The sequence below is a fragment of the Argiope bruennichi genome, chromosome 10, assembly GCF_947563725.1.
Source record: "Argiope bruennichi chromosome 10, qqArgBrue1.1, whole genome shotgun sequence".
Taxonomy (NCBI): domain Eukaryota; kingdom Metazoa; phylum Arthropoda; class Arachnida; order Araneae; family Araneidae; genus Argiope; species Argiope bruennichi.
This window is the reverse complement of record NC_079160.1, coordinates 58,789,134-58,814,653: the sequence shown is the minus strand read 5'-3', so window position 1 is coordinate 58,814,653 and position 25,520 is coordinate 58,789,134. Positions and strand designations below refer to the sequence as shown.

Below are 25,520 nucleotides of genomic sequence, written 5' to 3'. Positions count from 1 at the left end.
TTTTGGTGTTATTGTGTTCGTATATCAATAGATAATCGAGCATATTTCAAATGCGTTTCTCAAACACAGAGATTTGAAATGTGGAAATTAAACCAAATATTTATGTTGAATTTTTTGACTGTTACAATACTACATTTATGAAAGATATTCATTAATAAAGACAAATACAACACTCGTGGAAAAATAATCCAAATAACTCACCTTTTAGTATTTTAACAACATCTCATAAGACGATTATTTCTTCTTAATGAAACAGTAAACACATTACACAGCAGCTAAGTCCAAAGAAAAGCAAAAGTAGTCACCGAAATGAAGAACAGAATAAAGTTAAATGAACCAAACCACTTAAAGTTGGATATCGTTTTCACTAGTTTATGCTACAATCAGAACCATTAATGATTCTTCTGAGAATAATGTAAAAGCTTTAAAATGGAAAAAAATATTAAGGGTGCTCAATTTAATGACTATCCATTTTTTTCTTCTTCTTAAGATATGTGCGAAATAGCCGCTTAAAGGGCATAGGGACTATAAGAAAAGAAGAAAATTTAGATATTGGGATTCGAACATAGAAATAACATGCTAATATCTTGAAAAAGACTGGGTTAAAGAATATATATATATTTAATTTATTGCTAAACCAAAAAATAAATCGATCAGCTCTAGTACAGAAGTAAGATAACGAAGGAGAAGATATGCCATTCCTTCATCATATGCAATGATTGAATATTATTTCAGCTTTTTTCCTCCTTGGGGGGCTGAAAACATCTAAGTGCCACTGTGGCCTGGTGGTTACATCACGGCTTTGGGGAAGAAACATGGTGGATTCAAAACGTTAAATTTTCGATCTTTTATACAAAACCTGGATGAAGTAAATTCTGCCTTCGAAATTTGAAGTTTTCATGAGAATGTAGCAAGGGAATCTGAAGACTGGGATACCAGCTCAGGTGTTTCCCTCAGAATTTAATCATGTCTGAAAATAATGAGACCCATCCCGAAAGTAATATAATTTTGTTTCCAAAGGATATTTTAGTTTGATTAAATTGATTCAGTTAGAATCTAATTTGATTAGCAATCCGATAGTTACAATTGGTGTTAAGATTGAAGCGTAGTTTCTTACCAAGCTCACGAAATATTCAATAAATGTACGTCGCTGTGGTGAAAATGATTTTTTTTTCTTTTTGGAAAACATTCAATTTATTTTTGTAGTGCAGCAATTTCAAATTTTGGGAATTGCCACTATTCTTTTCTTTTCTAAAAAAGAAAAAGAATGCAAAGAGAATTTTCCATAACATCGCTAATTTATTTTCTTTTTCTGGTTAGAATATGAGATATCACTAATCTCACTCGGGAGTTGGAACTTTCAAATATCATTGGGTGGTCATAGTTTCCAGGTGTGAATCGAACCGAAGAACCGTTGCAATTTTCATATGGGAAAATTTGCTACAACAAAACTAATGGCCGTCCTTCCTTCTCTGACGAATATCAATCTTATAAAATAAATAAATTTATTTTTTTCCATAGAGGAGTATACTATATATAACTATTCGATGTGTTAAAAACATATACATTTTTTTTTATTATTATTATTTAAAGTTTTTAAAACGCTCATAATCTCAGACCAAACAGCTGTTTTTATTTTTTGTTCGCTGCTATTCGTTTCTGAATGAGAAGTCGTTTGTTCCGTAGTATTTATGTATATATATTACTAGGTAATACATATACATATATCCTCGTATACGTAATACATAGAAAATATAGTAATCGTCAAAAAAAATTCGAATTTGAGATTTTGAAATCGAAAAACACATTTTAGAAAATGTCCATTTGTATGTCCGTCTATACGTTTATGACAAAGATATCTCAAAATTGCTTTGAGCTAGACGGTTGAAATTTGGTATAAGTTTTTTACATCAAATTTCCAAATTTTCCAAATTTTGAGTAACATTTTTTCAGAAGTCTGTTTGTTCGAATATAAGTTAATATGATAATTATAAAATAAAGAGAGCTACATAAATAAAATTCGGTAGACATATTTAATATCTATATTGCAGACACCTGACAAATTTCGAACCCAACTACGAGTTGACTGTCTGTAGGTCTGTACTACCAGAGACATATAAACGCGATTATTCAACATATCAATGAGTTAAATATATCAAATTTGGTACATGATTTTGCGACTTTAAGTGTAGTTTTATGTCAAATTTTTTATCAATCGTTTGGGAATAACGCATCTAAAACACCAATTCGATTTTTGGATGCTTTTGATCGCGTGCCAGAGGTTATTCGCCAAATAATTCGCCAAGGATGACGCGATAGATTCAATAAAAATGTTAAATTCATGCCAAAAGTTAATATTTCAAAACTATTGTTCTCGAATTGCATGTAAGGCGTTCTGTGTTATAACAAGTTTATTAGAGAATATGCAAGAAAGTTTTGGAGAGACCACTTCCGCTGGTTTTTCATTCTGCTTCTGTATCGAGGATTTCATTACAATCTATGCCTGTGTAGCTTTGAGATGAACAGAAATAAAAAAGGAATAAGGCGAAACAACGTAATAACGAGAAAGACACACTGAGTAGTGACGTACTAAAGTTTTCATTGTAATTACCTTTGCACTGTAACGAAAACAATACCATTTTTTTTTCTCGAAGTGAAATATTTCAAGCGTAAATTACACGAAAAATATACTTGCAAATAAAATAATAAATATGGATTTAGAATAATGAAATAAAATAATTAAAAATTTTGAAAATTGTATAAATGAAGCAGTTTGCACTTTCTTTTATAATTTTAAATTTATTAATAATTGTTTTCTTTATCGTTTACAATTAGTTCAATGCAGATATTATTTTTTGAGATCAATTCAAGCGTGTGTCCGTTCGATAGAGAATCTTTCAAATAAAAAAATATAAAAAGTTCCTTCTTGAACTTCCACAAATTTGTTTGAATGTAAAAAAATCAAACATTCAAAAATTTATTTAATTTTCATGCCGCATGTAAAAAAATACAAAAAGTTTTCTAGCCCGATATAAATACAGTATGCTCCTGAATATCTGGTTCACGACTATCCGGCCTCGTTTTCTTTTATCGTAATTAAATGAGGAAGGCAAAGCGTCTATTAAGTCATCTAATAAGGATTTTTTCAAAACCTAAAAACTGTACGTTTTGACTTATCTTAGGTTTACCTTTTCCTATCCGTGTAATCATTTATCAGTGAAAAATAAAATCAGTTTGAGTAAATTTCTTAAGAACTAAGCCTACGATTTACATTAATGTTTTGCTTATGTTTCCTGCATTTAAATTAGGCATTACAGAATTTGTTAAAATATGAACAATTTATATCTTTTAGCCTACTTTTTTCCTAATAAATTCTTGAAACGTGCAGTCCAGTATATAAACTACCAGTACAGAGCCCTCTATTTTACCTCGACACGTTATCAGCAACTGCTTCTATGATTCACAGGGCCGCGGCTGCTTTCAAATGGAAATAAATGGAGGATTTAGTACTCAATAAGAAGTGAGAAAATACGTATTATAACAGTGAGTTTTGGTATAAAAACTTTGTCTTCGGGTATTGGTGAGCAAAGAAATGAATTCATAGAATTCGGTCTATCCGGCTTTTTTGTTATCTGGCCAGTCCTTCCGCCAGATTAGGCCGGATACTCGGGAGAATGAGTAGAATGTAGAGATTTTTTTAAAATTTAAGATCCTTTTTATTTTTATGCATTTTAAAATTATCTGTAGGGTTTGTTTTATAATGCAAAGAAAAAAAATGAATTGGAAAAAAATTATATTTTGGATTTTAAATAAGTATGGATCAAATTTATTTGAGATGATTCACTTTTCTCATCAAAGAATTCGATATCGAGATTTTGATGAATCGCCACCCCAATATCTGAAGGAAAAAAAACATTTTTGAAATTACCTTTGTCTGTTGATTTATCTGTGAATACAATAAATTTGAGCTAACAATGAGCTAAATGGAAAAAATTTGGTATTTTTTCCCCATCAATATAGCAAATTCAAAATTTTGGACGAAATAATCATCAGCAGGGAAATCTGTCAGTCTACTTATTCGTTCTAAAATGCAAGATAAAAAAAAATCTGTAATTTCTTTCATTGAACTAACAATCGAATCTTTTTGCAAGTTCTAAAAATTTCAAATAGATCTCAGCAGATCTTGAAGTTCAGAAAAATAAATCATTCTATTTAAAGAAGTATTGCTTAAAAGTAATGTATCTTCATCCAATATAAAAACAAGTATCTGCATTTGAATATTTGAAAACATAAAATTAGAGCAAATTTCAATCATATTTTGCAAGCTAAAGAAATAAAATTATTTCATTAAAAAAATTTCGATAACAAAAATGCAATTTTATTCAATACATTAACCCACAATTTCCAAATATCAGCAAATAGAATGCTACAGCAAGCTTTTAAATACGCTTGAAAATTAAAGGAGAAATATTCATTCCTTTCCTATAAATATTGATTTTTAAAAAAACGTATTTTAATTTGTATGTAATCTCTTCTGAAGAGAAAATACAGCCAATTCTCGAAAAATCTTGCATTTTAAAAAGAAATTTCTGAGAATATTCAATGAAAATTAATCTCTTCTTTCAGTTAATTAACAAATAATGTCTTCTAAAAGGTAATAATCAGAATACTAAACGCCACAGTAAACTTTCAACAGATTTTGTAGGCTAAAAGAAAAAAAAAGTCACTTCATTCTAGGAAATTTCAGTAAAATACAGGGTGTTTATAAAGTCCTGGACCCATTTTGATGTTTAATAACTCATAAAATAATAAAGATAGATTTAAATTAATAACATAAATGGTTAAATAGACTCAAAAAGTTTCATGACCCTTGCCAATGAACTTCCACGTGTGCCCACTTCGTCGCCCGGAGAATATCAAGTCGATAGTCAATTTCACGCCAGGTAGCGACAAGCATGTCGGCATCCACAGAGCCATTTGCGCACATTATGGCGATTAACAATGCCAGAAACATAAAAGGATGCTTCATCGGAGAACATTATGCTCTTCAGAAAATCAGCAGCATCTTCTATCCTTCTTAGCATATCTGTTGCAAAGGCCATCCTCCTAGGCCTATCGTTCGGTTCCAAAACTTGAACAATTTGAACTTTGTATGCATGCAGTCTTAATTTTTTCTTAATAACCTTGTACACCGTCGAAATTGGCATATCCAATTCTGTTGCCGCTGATCTCACAGATAGTCTAAGATTGTGTAAAAATGTCTCTCTGACACGCTCAACATCAAAATCACTTGTGCAAGGACGTCTGGAACGTTTCTTATCTTCGATACTTCCAATTTCTAGAAAATTCTTTTTCCACCGCAAGATGCTGTTTTTGGATGGAAGATCTTTTTGGTAAATTCTTCTGAAATTTCTCTGTGCTTGCACTATCGATTTCATTTCTATGAACCACCATAAAATCTGTGCTTTCTCTTGTGGTGTATGCATTCTCCTTAATATCCGCTCGAATAAAACATCACATACAAAAGTACTACATAGAACAAACACATCAAAAGTAAACATAACATTGCAATAGTTGCCAAAAACAAAAGAGAGAAAAATGCAATTAATAAGCAGACAATATTTAGAAAAGTACAGATATTTAGACTGGAAAATGAAATTATCTGAAATTAACCACACGCGCAGACGATATTTACAAAAGTAAAAATATTCAAACCTGAAAAGGAAAATATATGAGTTATTCCATCAATAAATGCCATAAGTTTGTTTATATCTTTATTATTTTATGAGTTATTAAACATCAAAATGGGTCCGGGACTTTATAAACACCCTGTATATTCAGTTTATCATTCGGTAAAATATGATGCATATTCATTCAGTTTTATATTCAGTAAGCAACTAATAACAGTTGGGTTTTACATGATTTATTGTTGCTAAAATATTCAATTAAATATTTTATGTAGATTTTTAAACTTTAAATTTTGTTAGACATGTAACATGTACTACCTTCGAAGCTATAGATCCTATTATTCGTTGTGTTATGCATCTTAGTGATTTTCTGTTATCTGAACTGAAAGAATTAATTTGAAATAAGAATGATTAAATTGATAAAAAAAATTTTTCTTCCTAATCTATTTAAAAATGAACGCATTTTTTTAAAAAAATTCATCGTTTCTTACTTGTAAAGTTTAACCCTAATTGTAAGTATAATGAAATTTCAAGCAGTTTATTAAAAGTATACTTTAATCATATCTTGCTTCCATTGAAAATATGAATATATGATGACATGGCTTATTTTTTTATTTAAATAGTAAGTTTCTAATATGAAATATTTGTGGCAACGATGAAAACGATTTGAATCTCTTCACAGCAATAAAGTATATTATAAAGTTAGGTTACAGATATTTAAAAATGTTAATTACAAGTAGTCAAAAATCTGTACCGCAGTTAAATTGGCACCTATGATAAGGTTGTTTTTTCTTTTAATGTGAAGGTGTTTAAAAGCTCCTTTTTTTTGCTGTAATATTTTCGATAAGAGTTGCAGTAAAACGATAAAGTTACCGTTAATTCTTAATTAATTAAAATTCTATTTAAAAATTCAAAGAACTCATTACGAAATTAGCATTAACATCTTACAAAGTATATATGTGTCAGGTTTAGTAGTTATAGGTCAAACGATCTGGCTTGAAAAACGCCAACACGCACACGTACGAACATTCACTTTGTTATTAATAAAAACAACATCTAAACGCTAATGAACAGAATACCATTGCAAACTTTCAATAGATTTTGCTAGCCTCCCCCCCCCAAAAAAAATCGATAAAAGTAATGCATTTTTATTCAGGTATTATATTTTTATATTTAAAAATTCCATTTAACCCATTATTTCATTAATTCCACTTAAAATTGTTTATTGTTCTATTTAAAAAATACAGGAGCTTACTCAGAAATGCACATTAACACCGTGCAAAGTATATATGTGTCAAGTTTAGTAGCTCTAAGTCAAACGGTCTAGCCTGTAGAGCGTCAAACACACATGAACAAACATTCATTTTATTATTAGTAAAGAGAACATCTTAACGCTAATGAACAGAATGCCATTGCAACCTTTCAACAGATCTTGCAGGTCAAGGGAAAAAAATTATTCTATTCCAAGAAATTTCGATAAAAATAATGCATCTTCTCCCAGGTATTGTAAACAACAACCTGCTCACGTTTGCATACACATGCCACCGCCAAATAGGAAGAACGATTTCGTCCCGTTGTTTACCCAGCTTGCCCCACAGTAGGCCAAACAGAAAGAGATCTTGTGGATAATGAATGTCTCAACCGATCAGGACAGACCTGTGGCTCGCCGTCTTCTCAAATCCTTCTACGAATCCTTCGTTTCAACGCTGCGTTACATTCTGCGAATCGAACGCAGGAGCATGGCGCGTCAGATCGGATTAGAAGATTCGAGCGAAAGCAATGCCATCCTTCTCAAATATATCTCCGTCATGACGGCCGAAAGGAAACTTAGTGTGTTCGATATTATTCCGTACACAACGTAAGTGAATTTCTTAGCAGATCTGTTTTATGAGTAAAGTCAACACTATGAAGGCGCCTAGTCACGTTGTTTGAGTAGACTACCGTGAACTCTCGATTTCTAACTTCGCGCCATTTTTTGAAACGGGAGACTTTGAAAACTGAATTGTTGTTAAAATAATTCATTTAATACTATCTAGAATGGAAATTGTTGTTATATAAATTAATGTTAAATTTTGTTCCTTGATTTGATAAATATGGAGAGAATGATTGTGTAGTAGTCAATTCCCTATCATCTGACACATAATTTTTTTTAAATATTAAGAAAATTTTTCGAGTTAAAATTTTTTTCTGAAGATGCTGCGAAACTCTGATTAAAAAATTTTCAAAAGGTTAAAATTTTTCAAAGGCTTACCGAATTAAAATGGCAAAGAAATCACTCTAGTGTGGACATGGTTACTTTTCTCTGACGTTTAATTTCTGACAAATTTAAAGATGTAACTTAAAAATTTCCTCATGAACAGTGAAGGATTTAGGTTGGGATCCTAGGCAGTAAACATTCTGAGGCCTCTCTTTTAATACGATCATAACTTTAGTTCCAAAGTTCAGCGCATTTTTAAAGTGCTAATAATTTGTTTTATATTAATATTTTTTTATTGATGTTATGAATATGCATTTGATTGTATTTATTTGTTATGATTCAAGACTGCCGACGTTTACGTTTGTGTATAATATTATTGAAGCAGGTGTTCGGTTATATAAATATTCTAATAACTAACTGAATTAATAAAACATATAAGAACCTGAACAATTATATTTAATTAAGTATTAGTATTATCCTAATATTTTAACATTCATAGAATTTGGATTTTTTTTCCAAACTTATTTATTTGTCAACTAGGGAAATAATTTTTTTTTAATTGACATACTTGAGGCCACTTCTCGCCAAGCTGTCCAAGGCAATTACCTAGTCTATTTTGTTGGAAATCTATCACTGATCATGAAATGATGGATTTTGGCTATAGGCACAAATATATGTGCTAATAGATATAAGGTTGCAGATATATTTTCATAATTTTTTTAAATAAGATAAATTCTGTTTTAATATCCTGGTTTATGGTATTCTTTATCGTGATTGAGATTCACATGAAATTCGTTATTAATCGTTAATTCTATTAATTTAATTAAAAAATGAAAAGAATTATTAAAGAAATACTTACAAATTAAATATATACTTAAATACTTAAAAGTTATACTTAAAATAAAGGAAATAATAATAATTATACTTAAAAATTAAAGAAAAAATTATTTTAGATAAGATAAATTCTATTTTAATATCCTGGTTTATGGTATTCTTCGTCGTGATTTAGATTAATATGAAATGCTTAAGTAATCGTTAATTCTATTAATTTAATTTAAAATTTAAAATATATTTGTTTTCAAGCACGACAGCTTTGCATTAAAAAATTACTGGCCACAACTTCTAATTTTTGAACATTTATTAAGAAAAATAATTACGAATTCCATTTTGACATGAAGCCTTTAATTTATTATTGATAAAGAATATTACAAATTGAATTTATTTTTATTTATCCTCAATTATTATTAAATCTTCTTATTTGTCCTTTAAATTTGTACTCAAATAAAAAAAATTCTCACAACTTTTCTTCCTCTATCAAGAGGAAAAGTTGAAGGTACTCTTTAATTTAAACAAATAGTTCAAGCTACTTCCAAAAATTTATTCTGGTTCGTAATTAATATTAATTTCATTATAATACTTGGAAATCTTTTTTAATTATTTTTCATCATCCATTCTTCTGTATTTCAATTTATTATTTGAAACACCTTGCCCTTTTGTGATACATTCGTCCCCCCCCCCTCTTAAAATCTTTTCGCCAATATTCTCAGCAAGTAATAATTTCTAATATTTATTATTTCTATATGAAATGTCCTTGTAATTGTCTAGAAATGTGTAATTAGGTCACTTTTTCTTTTGTGAGGTTTTTTTTTGTTGTCTAGTTTTTATTCTTTAAATTATAACGTTTTATTTCTGAATTTTTCTTTTTCTTTATTAATTGTTATAATTCTAAGCTAATTGTTATAATTCTAAAGGTGAAAAAGATTCCAAGAGAGAAAGAGAGAGAAAAGAAAAGAAAAAAAAAATAACATATTTCCAATTTGTAAATTAGAACTGATTATCATTTAACTCTAGGGAATATGCTGGCATAATTCGCTTAATTAGTAATCATTTTTTACTTTCCCGTATACGTATAGAAAATACTGCAACCTTCAAAAAAATCTAGAAATTGAGGTATTTTGACGAATATTTATGCTTTAGACCCCCCCCCTGAATTCCAAAACTACATTTTTGGTACTATGTCTCTTTGTCTATCAGTGACAAAGTCAACACAGTAAAGCTTTGAAATAGATGGATGAAAAAAATGAAATTAGCAGATTTTTGTCAAATTTTGGACGAAATCTATCCATAGGAAGTCTGTTCGTCTGTCCGTATACAAATTTACATGAAAATTATAAAACAAAGAAAGCTAGATGGATAAAATTTGATACACGGAATCAACATTTAAATGTAGATACTTATAATATGTGGAACCATATAATTAAAGGACTGAACCTTTGTTGGTATGTATTTTCAGACGTATGTAAACGCGACAGCTCAAAAATATATTGTCTTAAATATATTAAATTAGTTATACGATTTTGTCACTAAAATTGTTTCCGTGCTAAATTTCGGTTACAATCTGTTGGAACAAATGCGACCGGAACGAAAATTCAATTTCCAAGTACTATTAACTATTTTTTAAGCTTTTGCTATGTCTTAATCAATAAATTTTTGTTTTGTCTTCGAAAAATTCTATAGTCGAACATTAGAAGTTAAATTGTTCGTCCATAAAGAAAAATGACAGAAATAAAATATATGCGGCGCTAGCTTCATAAGCGATTTAACAGTCTCTGGCCATGGGTGATCACCTTTGTCTTGTGGTTATGTTACGCGACTACGGACACTAGCGTCGCAGGTTTGATACTCCCTCTTAACTGTTTACCACCTATATATCACAGAAAGATAAAACAAGCGGTACTAATAGAATAAAGACTGAAAATAACAGTTGCTCTGTGTTCATCTGTAAAAGTCTTTCCTCATTTCGTAAGTTTGTTAGTTTAATTGGTACTTCGAATAAAAACAGTAAGCAATTTATTTTGGAACGTAATTTTCAATAGATATATAGCGAAGGACAACAGAATCTCACCACACCAACAGAATAATATTTCATTTGAAAGAGTTAGTGACCTCTGACATGTGTAAACAGTTGATCTTAGATGAAATTGAACCCTATTACTTAGTCAACGTTGTTAATATCATTTCCGCAGAGATTTCATATTCTTTTGATTTTTCAAAAATTATCAAACGGTTACATAAATAAAGACAAAATTATTATTAAACAACCTGTACACTGCAAATCATCACTCCTTACATTTTGCAATGTCTTATGAAAGAACAACAAGTATCTTGAATTATATTTATTATTTTTATTAGTTACTAGCTGCTTTTGAATTCCCGTTGATTCGGCGAAAATATTGATTACATAATATTCATGATTTCCTTATATTTTTAAACATCAAATTGTGACAAATTAAAGCTATGTTTACTTTTAAAAAAATATATATGTTCTGTTTATTATGAATATGAAAAATACACATAAAGCCGAATTCAATGAGAACACATAACATTATAATTTTGGATTCATCTACTTTCTAACATACGCGGAAATCTTATTTTTTTTCAGTCAAATTTTTTTAGCTGATTTATTAGGAATATTAACTGTGCTTACTTTCAATTAAATCCTTTATGCGCAACTTAATGTTCAAATATATGCAGAAATGCATATATTTAAATATCAAATTGTAATAAATATCAAACAGTGTCGTTTTAAAAGCCTTTCACTCGCTCTTCCCATCGAGTGTATGAGCTTTTTTCGTAGAATCAAATTCCATGAGATTATAGTACAGTCTGGTTTATCTATCTTGTAACTTTCGCAATCTGTAGCTAGTGACCTCAGAAGATACAGCTAGTTCGCAAAGAATTTTGATTATATCTGATTTCAGATAAATCGTTTAGACATAATTTCATGTCCATGATTCCACTAATTTGTCTGTCATTAAAGACTTGTTATTTTGTCTTAGTTAAGTTCTGTTTATTGTGTGCATGACCGTTTCTAATACAAGTAATTCTATAAAATTACAGCAATATCAAAAGCGCAAATATCAGTATCATTTGTCTTCTAAATTTCGAGGTACTGTACTTTCACTTTTTTATTGTTTTCTCGTATATAAATTTCAGAGAGAGTATTGTAATTGTCAAACTCGAGATTTTCAGGAATTTTTACGTTTTTGACTTCCTTGAATTCGAAAAACACATTTTTTACTCTATACTTACTTGTTTATATGTGAGAGAGATAATTCAAAACGCTTTGAGCTGAACTGATGAAATTTGATATACAGTCTTTCTATTAAATTTGCAGAGTTCTGTCAAGTTTTGACCAAAATACATTCAAAGGAAATTTCTTTGACCATTTGTCCCAAAATAAGTTAGGAAAATAACTACAAAATAAAGAGAGCTATATGGATAAAATTTGGTATACAGATTTAACATCTAGATTATAGATCTATATTAAATTTTGAACAAATTCCAACAAGGGATTGACTACCTCTGTAAGTCTATACTTTCGAAAGCAAGTAAATACGATATCTCAAACACATAATGACATAATTGCATGAAATTCAGGATGAAATTTTACGATTGCACTGTAGTGCAAATTTTGTTTTCAATCGGTTGGAAACAACCCTTTTAAAAGACAAATTGGATTTTCGGGTATTTAATGCTAGATGCCAGGGGTTATTAGCCAAAAAAAAAAAAATTTCCGTGGATCACATGGTAGATTCAATAAAAATGCTGAATCCACACCAAAAAATTAATATTTTGTAACTATAGTTTGACAATGCGGTCTGGTGCCAAAATTTGAGATCCACAATCTTATGTGTGAGAGTGAGGGATAATGCATTTATTACAGAGAATATGAGAAAATTTTGGGGAGACCTATGCTACTGTTTGTCCTATAAACAAATGAATTTTTTATTAGCAGTTTTATTATTTCATTTATTTTTATTAGCACAGATTTAGCATCTAATCAAAACCATTTCATCAAATTATTGACCATCTATCGGTATGCACTGTCACAAGCACGACAACTAAACAACGGAATTACTTGGATATATGAAATTTGATTTGAGATTTTTGTGACTATAGTTACAGCTCTGAGTCACAATTTTGCTTCAATTGCCGTTAAAAAGGTCCCCTAAATACACATTCAGATTTTTGATGCCTATGTCAGTGATTAATTGCGAAAAAATAAAAACAAAAAAATATATTGCACTCGAATAAGTGCTTTCGTAAATATTGTTTGCCAATGACATACGGTTATGCTAGAAAGTTTCGAGAAGATCACTCCCGTTCATTTTTTATACAAAATATCAATTATAAAATAATTTTCTAATTGGAATAAGTTAGTAACTTTATTAATAATTAATAGACAGTTGTAGCTGTTACCTTAAAGTAATAATTAATAAATAATTAGTATTTACCATAAAATAATTAACAACGTCGGTAATTTTATTTATGGTACAATCTATTAATAATAAATTAAAATATGAGTGTGCCTATGCTGGTGTTCTACAAGCCAGATCATTTAACTTATAGCTTCCAACTATAGTATAAATACATTTTAGGCGGTGGGAATGTGTTCCTTAGAGCGATTGTTTTAATATTTTAACAAATTAAAAACTAAGTTTGATTTTAGTATTTTCCCTAGATAACTTTACTACATAAAATCCATTTTTACACTGTTTGAAAATATAAAAAATTATCTTTCCAATGATAACAATTTATTAATCGTGTCATTTTTCTAAATGTTTTCCTAATTTTTTCCCCTAATTTCTCAATAATATATTTCATTGTCTTAGTGAAACTGAAATCGTTTCTTTTGCTTCCTCAAATATTTAATCATGCAATTTCTTTCTACTGTTAAAAGCAAAAAAAGTACGATTATATTTAATATCTGTGCGGTTTACTTAAGGAATAAAAAAAGCGATGTTATAGTACGCGAAATTTCGAAGATATAACATCCTTAAAGTTACGTTTTTATAGCACCATTATATCATGCGACTTGATTCCATCACAATAATTTATGAGTAAAATAAACATATCAGGTGTAAGACTATTAAAATGACACAGCTTTAATATCCGTCCTTATTTGATGTTGAAAAATGCATTGTTGAAAGAATCATGAACTTCAAGTTATATATACGAGATTTACTTGAAAGCAAACACCATCAATATTTCCTGCAAACTAGTTGATCTTCGAAGACTGTCGCTAATTTATAAATAAAAATGTAATAAAAGAAATTCAATAATAAAATAAAGCAAAAATTTTACAATTGTTCACTAATTATTAAATTTGATATTGAAAAAAAGTTTTTTTCTGGAATTGAAATTAAATTAATAATTCAGATAAGTATATTGGATTGCAGATAAGTATTTGGTAAAAAGATTAGTTCTGATCAGATTACACCAAAGTTCAGCTCTGAAAATGATAGCAATTAACATTGTTCTAAATGCCCCACGATTAAATAAAAATTATATGACTAATTTCTTCTAAGAGTGAAAAATTTATAACTTTCGAGGAACATGCAATGTTATTATATGACAAAAAACGAAAAAGAAATCCCTTTTTTTCTACTTAATTAATGAATCGCACAACAGTATTAATTATAATAATAAAGGTCAATGATTTGCAGAAAAAAAAAAATGAACTCTCTTCACACTTTTTTTTATCACCACTTCGAATTGTAGAATTTAATGATCGTCATTCCAGAATCTCAAGTTCGATAATGGAATTTACACTATCGTGTATGAGAGCGCATTATGGTTAGTGATTAATTTGTATTGATAGTTAGTGACAATATTGTATCGATATGAATTAGGAAGGTAAGAAAAAAAATTGAGATATGGATAAAAATTAAATTCTTCACAATACATTCAAAACCTGATTTAGAGACGACGAGAGAAATTTTTCGAGATTAATACAAGCAGTGGCATAAAGATATCATGCAATAATTTAACGGTATATATTAATAAAATGTGCATTTAAAATAAGCAACGAATTCATGAGAATGAATCTATAAATTTGTTATGGAATAATAGAATTTTATTTATATCATTATTATTGTTAATTTTATAAATTTAATTAGAAGAAGAAAATTATTCCAATTGATATATACAGTTATAAATTAAACCATTTTCAGATCAAGCTAGCTTAGAATAAGACTAAATCTTATCGATAGTAAAAATTTGTCCTGAAAAATTGCAATATTTTTTTTTGAATAATTCGAACAACTCTTAAAACGTTTCATTTTGGTTTCGATTTCCAGACGTTTAGTTCCATTTCTGCTTCTCTTTTCTGATCTTCTGAAACTCGGTGAATTATTAAGTAAATATTAACGTTCACACGTGCCAATAAATATATTTAAGAGGCTATATTAAGAGAAAGAGCTGAGTAAAATCTCCTTATTTAATAGATTTTAATCTATAAAATTTGTTCTTTAATGAACAAAATTAGCAAATGCCGCATTTTCCATTTCAGAAAGTCATAACTTTGTTTCAAAGTGGCATCACAACATTAGTCTTTTGTAACATGGCGAATTAAATAACAATATCATGGCGGATGATGTATCAAATGACAGTTCATTCAATGCTGCTAGTCGAAATCCTCATTCAGAACACGAGCTTTTGCTGTATGAGTTAGAAACTTCTGACACAAGTAGCGTAGGATTGGTTGTAAGGTAATTTCTTGTTTTTTTAAAAATTATTCTGGTTTTAAACTTTATCTAACCGGGAAACATCTACGCCGCATATTGTGCTAGATGTACAATATGACATTTATTTATCGTGAGTATATTTTATGGTTAAAGAAACAAAATTATTACTCTGTAAATTTCTAAAATAGAAACCGTCACATATCACAAGAAACGGAAAAGAAACATACAATTTCTCTTTATATCCTGGACTGTTGTGTACTTCGGAAAGGTTGGTACTTCCTGTCACGATTTTTGGTTTTCCGACCGCTTCCGCTGAAATCGCATATCATATATCAAACATTGGTCGTAATTTCAAACTCTACTCAGTTACAAACGGCTGTATATCTGCACTGAGGTGACATGTCTTTGAACGATAGAAAAGATATTCTTTTGACTCCTATGATATTTCATGATGATTTGGGAACATTCTCACCTCGTGAAATTCTGTATGTAAATCTTTTAATTCCTTATTGTTCTGAATCTATATTTTTATAAAAACTTTAAATTCTGTAGTAAAATAAGATCTTTTTGTTGAAACTGTTTTTGTTGTGATGTTTCAAAATTAAGTAAATTCTTACCTTTTGATATATGATTCTTTTAAATCATTCAGCAAAGTATTCCTTTGAATGATTTAATTTATAGATAGATTCTTTATAATTCATGTTTGAATATTTTTTTATTGATCTGTAGTAATGTAATATTTCATTTGAACAATCTGCTTAAAAAATATCTTCAGTGAAGGTATGAATTTTGTGTCTTAATTTAATGATTCAGATTCATGGAACATTTTCAGTAAATATAGTTTTTCAAGTTTTAGGGTTTGATTTTTTTACGAAACAAATGTAAAAATATAACTACCATCATTTTAAAATTTGGATTAAAAACAGCATTTCAGTCATTTTTTAAAATTTTATGTTATTTCATCTGCTTATTTGTGGCTATAAAACAATTTTCTGCAAGTAAAAATTTTGTTGTGCCTGTTTTGGTTTTATTTTATATATTGTTATTACAACCTAATGCTGAATTTCTAGAATTTAAATAAGATTAAGATTGCCTAATCATATGTTTAGTCAGCAGTATCTATGTTGTCAATTGTTCTATGTATGTATATGTAACAATGATATGTCCAAATTTTTTTGAAGTAATAATCTATGAACAAAACTTAATATTATTCTTCTATATTAGTTCTTATTAGATTGTATGGTACATATATAAATACATTTTTTGTTTGTTTCCTTCTACTGTTTTATATGTATTATTATTCAATATATTAATAATACTATTTATATTTGAGTGGCATTTTTTAATTAAACATATCTGTTTATATGTTTCTTCTTTAGTTAACATCAGCAATATTAATACATATAGATTTGAAATGTCAAAACTTTAATATATAAATATCTGATTATGAAAAATTAATTTCAAAATTGATGAGATTATTCTTTTATCTTATTAAAATGTAATGTTATGTTGCAAATTCAAATTTTAACTTAAAATATAGATGCATGTAGATTTCAAAAGAATTTTTTAAAACTCTAAATGCAAAAATAAAATTATGGATAAAACATTAAATTAGATATGACGTTTTTCATTTTCAGATAAGATTAAAATACAGTGATTTGTAATATAATATTTATTTTCTAAGTCTATTTTTGAATAGTATAGAATTAAAAAAATACCTAATTAATGACAATACATTGTTCCTAAATAATTATTTTTTAAATGAATTAAAAAATTTACAAATAAGAATTGTTGAATAAGATGAAATTATATTTTATGTAAATTTGATTACATCAAACCTTACTCTCTTTACAGAGCAATATATGAAGGCGATGAATATGAAAAGTTTATGGAAAGGTTGGATGCTAGGATCAAGAATCATGACAGGGATATTGAGCGAATGTGTAATTTTCACTATCAAGGTTTCATTGACTCCATTCGAGAATTACTTCAAGTGAGAACTAAAGCCCAAAAATTAAAGGTAATTAGTTATATTGGAAATTGTAAAATTGACAAAATTCTTTATAGGTTATAATCACTATATAATAATTCCTATTGATCTATTTTGGATTATGAATGTCCTATTGTTTTCCGTATAAGAAAATTTCCAGATTTTTATAGAATGTCCTGATAGAGTACAATAAATGGAGCACAACGCAAATGAAGATAATCTTAATATTTCATTTGTATTTCCTGTACTTTACTGTGATTCCTAATGAAGATTTGTTAGACTATATTCTTGTTTAAATAGAGTAATTTAACCAATACAAAATCCCATTCCAATTTACTTTTTGGGAAAAATTAGCTTTGGAATGTTTTTCTGTAGAAAATTATAATGTATTCAATTTTTTAAATGGAATAATTCAGTAAGAATCTTCCTATTTTGTCATTTTATATAATACCATAATGTTTTCTTGTAAGCCTTTTAAAGTAAGTCAGATGCATTTTTTAGATATTTTAAAGAATTCCGAGATTTTGTGCATTGTCTATAGTAACTGCATTAAAAACTGTATGTGAAAAATTTAAATGGTATATTCGCATGAGAACTTTTCTTGAAAGATTCTAATTTCTTACATATTAATATGTTTAATATGTATATAAGCTTTTTTTATAGTTTGTGCTTTATTCAACAATATATATGAATATTTCATAGAACATTTTTATTTATTTAAGTATTGAAAAGCTATTGTTTAAATTTTCTTTCCATTATAATTGGTTCTATTTTATTTGACTGAGCTTAAACTTTTTATTTTTTATTCTGTTATAGAATGAAGTTGAGCTGACAAATGAAGATTTACAGCAAAGTGCTAAAAAAGTAATTCAAAAAGCTGAGGAACTGGTTAAACATAGGAGGATTCAATATAATATATCATGTGCTATAAATAATTTGAATTTATGTCAACCTGTATTGGAAATGTATTTCAAGTTATTGCGTCAAATGAAAGAAAAGAAGTAATAATTATAATATATAATAATTATTATATAGTGTATGAATATCTTAATATTTAAGCTTATTTATTTTTAAAGTATAATATAATTTTTTTTATTCTTAATATAATAGAACACTAGTTCCCCAAACCTTATGACTCACTTTATTTTTGGTGCATTAGACTTTTCCTGAGCACATATTTTATCTGGAAGAAATTTTATAAGTTTTTGTGAAGAAGAAAACATTATTAAGCATAATTTTATAAAAAAGTATTTCTGATGAGGAGCATAATGAATTCTCTGAACTCGTATCACAGTTTTGCGAACTATGGAAAAATACATTCCACCTTCTTAGAATCTAAAAATAATAGTGATCTTCAATTTGGGAATAGATAAAATTCGGTGGAACATATTGGAAAATAACATTTCAATCGATATATCCAGTCTTTTATATCACTTGAGTTTGTTTTGCATTCCTCTGTGAAATCATTTTGTTGTGTTTTCATATACCTTCAAGGAAGGGAAATTTGCAAATTCTTGATTATAATCATATAAAAGTCAGAAATTCATGTCTCCCATATTGTTCAGGTATCTAAAATCACAAGCTTATTTCTCCTTTTCATATTTGCATGTTTTAAGTTGTTTGTCACTGCAATTATTTGATATAATGTGGATTTACTTGTTATTGAAATACTTTTTTAGACATTAAAAAAAGTCTTGTGCTCTGAAAAATTGCCATTCCTAACATAATTCCTGATGGAATAACAGTGAATTTTAACTTGATTACACTTTGGGCCTCCCTAATAAAATAATACTCAATTAATTTTTTATTTCACTTTTTTATCATTGTAAAGTGCTTCAAAATTTTCCTTTTAAATGTGTCAGATTTGCATAATACATAAAAACTTCAAAATGAAATTTGTACAGTAAGATATAGTTAAAATATAATCAAACAACATGAAATTGTTTGTTTTTTAAATTATAGTATTACTGAATATTTACTATCCATATATCTAAATATATACATTAGACTTTTTACTTCTAAACTGTGTGAGCTTATGATTTTCTCATTTCAGTAAATTAATTTTTTTAACATTAAGCTACAGCATCGCATGAAAATCATATACCTAAAAGAAGTGCATATCCAGCTCTATTTCTGTGAAACGCCTTTCTCTAAATATATAAATTTTGAGTGCATTCCATTTTCCTCTTCTATCCTCTGTATTGATGCTGAGAGAATTTTATTCTAGTTCTTGATCACAATTTAATATATATCTTCTAAAAGCTGAACAAGTTTCCTGATAATGAAGAAAAAAATAAAATTGTTGTTTAATAACAATCTTCTGCTTATTTTCCAAAAGAATACTTTAGAAATATATAAAGTTGATATTTGTAATATATATTTCAAGATAATATTATTATCCAACTTCGTCTTTTGCTGCGTTATCCTCTATAAATTGATAAAGAGCAACATTTCAATTTGGATTCAGACTTTTTTTTTAAATAATTGAACTATTATTACATTTTTATATCTTTTAATTTCTTATCATTAGAAAGGTGCAAAATACAGGTGATAGAATTTGTATGCTTAAGAAGACAGAATACTGAAAAATAAATGTTTTCTATTGGAATTTATTGTTTTGTCATTTTTTTTCCAGATAAAATATGATAAAAGCAAACATTCAAGCAGAATGATTTCTTGATTATGTATGAATAAAATTTAAGTGTTGATATGAAATAGCTTAGACAAATATTTTTAGAAACAATTTTTAATATTTTAATTAAATATCAAAAGCTTGTGTTCTATATCTTTTTTGTCCCCTTGAACACACTTGTTACATTTATATTCAATTTGTACACTTTAATTGCAATGTTATACAATGTGTGTGCTATCTAAATAACTTTTTTTTAAACTAAAATGTTTAACATTCATATTTATATTCTAGTTATTTGAAAATATTTTTTTTTTAATTTTTTATGAAGCTTGTATATTTTTTGTTTAATCATAAATTCTTTTTAAATGTTATTAATTTTTATGTAAATAAAAAAAATATTAGTTTTAATTTTAATGCCTTTATAATTATCTATTTATTGATTAACAAATAAATTCTTTTATTTCAGGTATTATCCAGCTTTAAAAAGTTTAGAACAGTTAGAACATACTTATTTGCCTCGAATTAGTCGTTACAGATTTGCCCAAACAATGAAATCTACTATTCCTGTACATAGAGAAAAAATCAAAGAAGCTTCTAAATCTGATTTGAATGACTTTTTGGAAAATGTTAGAAGAATTTCACCAATGATTGGTGAAAAGGCTATGAAACACGTAAGGTTAATTTCTCTTTGCAGTAAATTTCAAAGAGACAATTCATTACATTTCCTATGTTCTCTCTTTGCATAATTGTCTTAAAAGCTTTTTATTAATTCTAAAGATATTTTGTATTTCTGTATTTTGTTGAAAATTGACTTATTTTAATAATAACTAAGGTTTTCTAATTAAAAGAAACATGTTGGACATTTTTGGTTAGAAATGAAAGCATTTTAACTTAATTTATGTGAAACTTCATATACTTGCCTCAGAATTTATTATGTAATAAAATTTTATTTTTATGATAATTCTTTATAATATATTATATGTTGGGCCTAAAATGTTTATTCTGTTTCATTTGAAAATTAGATAACATGATTGTTGTATTATATATATTGTTTTTACCTTAAAAAAAACCCTTAATGTTGATATAAATAATCTAAAATCATAAAAACTGTGTTCTAAAAGTTTACTTCTCTGCTACTGATAATTATTTATTGCTTGTTTATATATTTGGTTAATAATTAATAAGTTAAATTATTTAATCATATGTAAAATTTTAATTTTTTTCCAGTGCTTAAAATTTTTTTAATGCTTGAGATTATATGCATTTCTTTCCACATGGATAAATGTTGATTTGCCGTTAACAAACAAACAAACTATAACTGATACAAGTCTAATTTCCTTTCTTCTTCTTCTTCTTCCCCCCCCCCTTTTGTCAATTGGTTTGGTAGATGCATATCTAAATATTGAGTATAAAAAAAATTGCTATTATTATATCCCTTCACTATTTCACAATATATTTTTAATTTGTATGATTAAAAAATAGTTCATAAAAATTGATTATCTTGAATTAAGAAGAGTTCTGAGTTCTTTAATTTCATCAATTCAACTTTTTATGTAAAAATTAAATGAATGACTAATATCTTAATATTAGAAGTATTTTCCATAGATTAAACCAAATAAGTTGTATATTTTTTATTATAAATATAATGCTGTTGAAAGTTTTTTTTTTATATGTAGTGAAATTAAACTTAAAAGATTAATATCCCCTTGCCTGTTTCATATTTACACATTATAGCACTGTTTTGGTTAAGCTTTATAATACAGTGAAGATAATAGGTTTGGTCCTTTTCATTGGATACAAAATTTCATACAGAGTTACAGTTTTGATATCATGACTATATATTGAGTTTTATTCACTTTGCATGTTGCATTTTAATTTTGTTCTTAAGTAAGTAGATAGACAGCAAACTTTCCATAGGAAGGAAGATTTTTTTCAAAAATTGATAGAGATTTTTATTTTTGTTATTAAAAATGAAAACCATGCTTCATATGTTTAGTTCATTATATTATTGTGGTCACAGATAGCTGACTTTCCAGGCACAGTTTTAAATTGTGCAATCATTCGTTTTTTTCTGATATTAACCCATTGAGGACTGTGATCATGTATACATGATCAAGCGAGTCTCCCTTCAGGGCCCCTAATCTTGTATATGTGATCAGCTTTTCCCACTCCAGGAAACCATGATCACTTTTACATGGATCACATTTATTTGGAATGTTTTATTTAAAATTTTTAATGTTACTGGATGGCAGTTGAAGTTTATTATAAATTCAAATAATGTTTCATAGAACATCGACCTTCAATATGGTCATTTGTTTCCCAGTTTTTTTTTTTTTTTTAAATTTGATCTATGTATTTAAACGTATAAACAATTGCACTTTTTTGGCTCTCTCGAGAGGTTCGACATTTAAAGGTCCTAATTGCCTGCACTCTGGGTTTACATTTATATTTTGACTAAGATGGATGAAAGATTTCTCAATGGTTTATGTGGATGTAGATTTATCCTTTGCATTGGGAGTTTGCTAGATAGGTTTTTTTTTTTTGTGTGCATATTTTGGGTCAGTTTTATTTTAGTTACTATGGTGAAAAGAGCAAAATATTTAAGTGAGAGTGAGATTTCTAAACGGATGAATGAATCAGGTAGTTCTTTAAAAATTAAAAATGGAAGTTATCTTATTGTAAATGCAAAACTTTCAACTTAGGGCTTTGTCCTGAAATATGTTTTGAAATGTATCATAAACTTCAAACATTTTAGATATAATTAAGTGATTTTTTTTATTAAGTTTTCTAATATTTTCCATGTTTTGAATATTAGTAAGCAAATATATATCATTTTCTGACAGTATATATTATACATAACTTTATTTATTAAAATGTTACTCTAATAAAAATGTTTCTTTATTTTATTTACTTTAAATTTTGTGATGTTTTTTTTCTCTTAAATATCGCAACAATTTTATTACAGTATATTCAGATACTATCAATCATAATAAACTATAAATTTCAGCATATTTATTTGCATTAATTATTTTTTATGAATTTTTAATTAAAATTAGGTTTAGCGGGAAAAATTGCCCGTACCTATGGGTGCATACACTTTCGAAGCGTGTGGGCCTGGGGGAACGCTTCTTTCTCCTTTCGCTGGTCCTGAAAGGGTTAAAATACTTTCTTTTAGTTTATAAGAAAATTAAAACTGCTTAAAATCTAAACATTAACAAAATTTTCCAAACATTTTAATATTTAATAGCAATCGGAACAAAGTACAGTTGATGTTGACTTTAAATGGAAGAATAAGAAGAGAAAAGCTCCACCGCCACCTAATCCTTTCACTGGTGAAATTGAGCAGTTTCCTGATGAATCTTCATTAGATGATGGAGACGATTTGAGTGCTCAAGATATGATAGATTTTTCTCCTGTATATCGATGCCTACATATTCATACTGTTTTGGTATGTATTAATTATTTTATTTCTTGTTTCTTTATAAGGCCTTGAGAATTATTGCTTTGAAAACATTTTCCGAAATTCTTACTGTATTTATAATAAATGCAGGCATCAAATCACAGGTATCAGTTCAAGATTAGAGATAAAAATTTAAGTCTTAAAAAGAAACCTGCATCTACTAAAAATTGTTCTTTTTTTTTAAAAAAATAATATAAAAATATATGCATGTTCTTAAAAAAATTAAATGAAAGTCTTTTTTGAATTGTAACTGTATTTCTCTTGGCTGAAGTTACAATTTTTTTTTTTTTTTTTCAAATATCTCCATTCTCACATTTGTGATTTTGTTTCATTTTTAAATCATATTTTAAATTAAGTACTGTTGAAGTTTAATACCAACTGGATTTATAATAATTGATGGATTGCCTTGGAAATTGTAAATGTTTGTTTAAAGTTTGTAAGATTAGTTTTTGAAAACTGGTATTACCAGCTGTTTTTCTGCTTTCTTTTAAAAGATAAACAATTAATAAAAAATCTTTGGATTCTTAAAAAAAATTATTGAAAATAGTGTACTAAATACCAAACAAAAATATTTAGTATACAAAAGAAGTAACTAATTTAATTGCAACAATATTAAGTTTAGTGAGTAATAATGTAATAAGCTATCAGAAATAATCTTGATGCTTTCTTTGACACTCTCTAATAAATATCTTATTTTCCTCCCTTTACATAAAGTTTAGTAATTGGTCCTTAATTAAAGCAGTGAATTTCTTGCATGGCATTGGTGAACAAAGTTGGGAAATACAGATTTTTGTCATAGTTCTAACATTTTTACTGAATCTATTGTGCAGATATATGTTTCAAACATCTTGTTACTGATTGATTGAAATAAAAATTTACCATGGTAATATAGCTATATTCACAAAATTTCATTAAGTTATTGCATTTATGAGTTATTGTATTTATGTATATGTGAAAGTACAAATTGTTAGGTAATCAACCCATTCATAAATTTGGTTCCAAATGTAACTAGAATCTACATTTTAGATATCGAAACTGTGTACCAAAGTTTATGTATTTAGCTCTTTACCTTTTTTAGTTATCTAGCTGTACTCAAAAAGCCAGATAGACTTCCCTCTGAGTGGATTTCATTCAAAATTAGATAGTAATTGACAAATTTGTTGTAGAATCCATATACCAAATTTTATCAGGCTAGTCCAAAGTAGTTTTGAATTATTGTGTTCCATGTTTATAATTGGATATAATTCCAAAAATGTGTTTTTCCTATTCAGGAAAGTTTAAAATGAGAAAATTTGTTAAAATCTTGAGTTTATATTTTTATGAAAATTACAATACTTTGTCTGTATTTTGTATATGAGAAAGTAAAAAAAAAACTTATTGTAGAAACTGATTATTGTTCACATAATTCTGTAGACTTGAAAAATCTACAGAATTATATGACCAAATACTTTTTCTATGGGCTTAGAATAAAAATGGGCAATAAATGTAAAGATACCTATAAGAAATTATATGTATCTTTACATTTCTTGTATAAGATACATTTCACTTGAAAATAATGTATTTTAGTGGTATCTTTTAAAATGTGATGTCATGCAAAACCTACTTAACTTTTTACAAGTCTTTTAAAGCAAATCCCATCGTTTTCATCATTATGGACAATATATATAAAAATATTATTATTGATTTTTTTTTCCCATTTTGACTGGATGGAAGTACAAAGAACTACAGTTTACTTAAAATGCATAAAATTGTGATTTCTACCTAGAATATAGCATTTTATTATTATCTTTTATGTTGAAATGATGCCAGTTTTATCTTTCTGTTTAAAAATGTTGACTTAGCTTATCCCTTGAATTATCCTGCTACTACTGTATTTTCAATCAGCAGTGATCAGGCAGACAGTTTAATTTTCTTACTTTTATGTAGAAGGATTGATATAGAAACTTACAGTTTCTTTCTTTCTTAAATAAAACTTCACAAAAAGCATCAACTTTCAGTAATTTCTGGCAGGTGCAGCTCGTTATT

At 27.6% G+C, this 25,520-nt stretch overlaps 1 protein-coding gene across 4 annotated transcripts in view; it reads left to right on the top strand.

Annotated features, from left to right (window-relative positions):
* Positions 1-25,520, top strand: part of LOC129989501 (exocyst complex component 6B-like) — a 52,796-nt gene that overhangs the window by 12,596 nt on the left and 14,680 nt on the right. Inside the window, exons 1-5 of one of the 4 annotated variants that reach the window (XM_056098071.1) lie at positions 7,350-7,545; positions 17,268-17,433; positions 18,220-18,404; positions 20,502-20,706; positions 23,283-23,483. In XM_056098071.1, the coding sequence (XP_055954046.1) occupies positions 7,427-7,545; positions 17,268-17,433; positions 18,220-18,404; positions 20,502-20,706; positions 23,283-23,483 (876 nt within the window). In that variant the 5' untranslated portion in view covers positions 7,350-7,426. Of the gene's footprint in view, positions 1-7,349; positions 7,546-15,272; positions 15,438-15,780; positions 15,899-17,267; positions 17,434-18,219; positions 18,405-20,501; positions 20,707-23,282; positions 23,484-25,520 lie in introns of those variants that run through there. The other 3 variants (XM_056098070.1, XM_056098073.1, XM_056098069.1) reach the window with 3 other exon arrangements.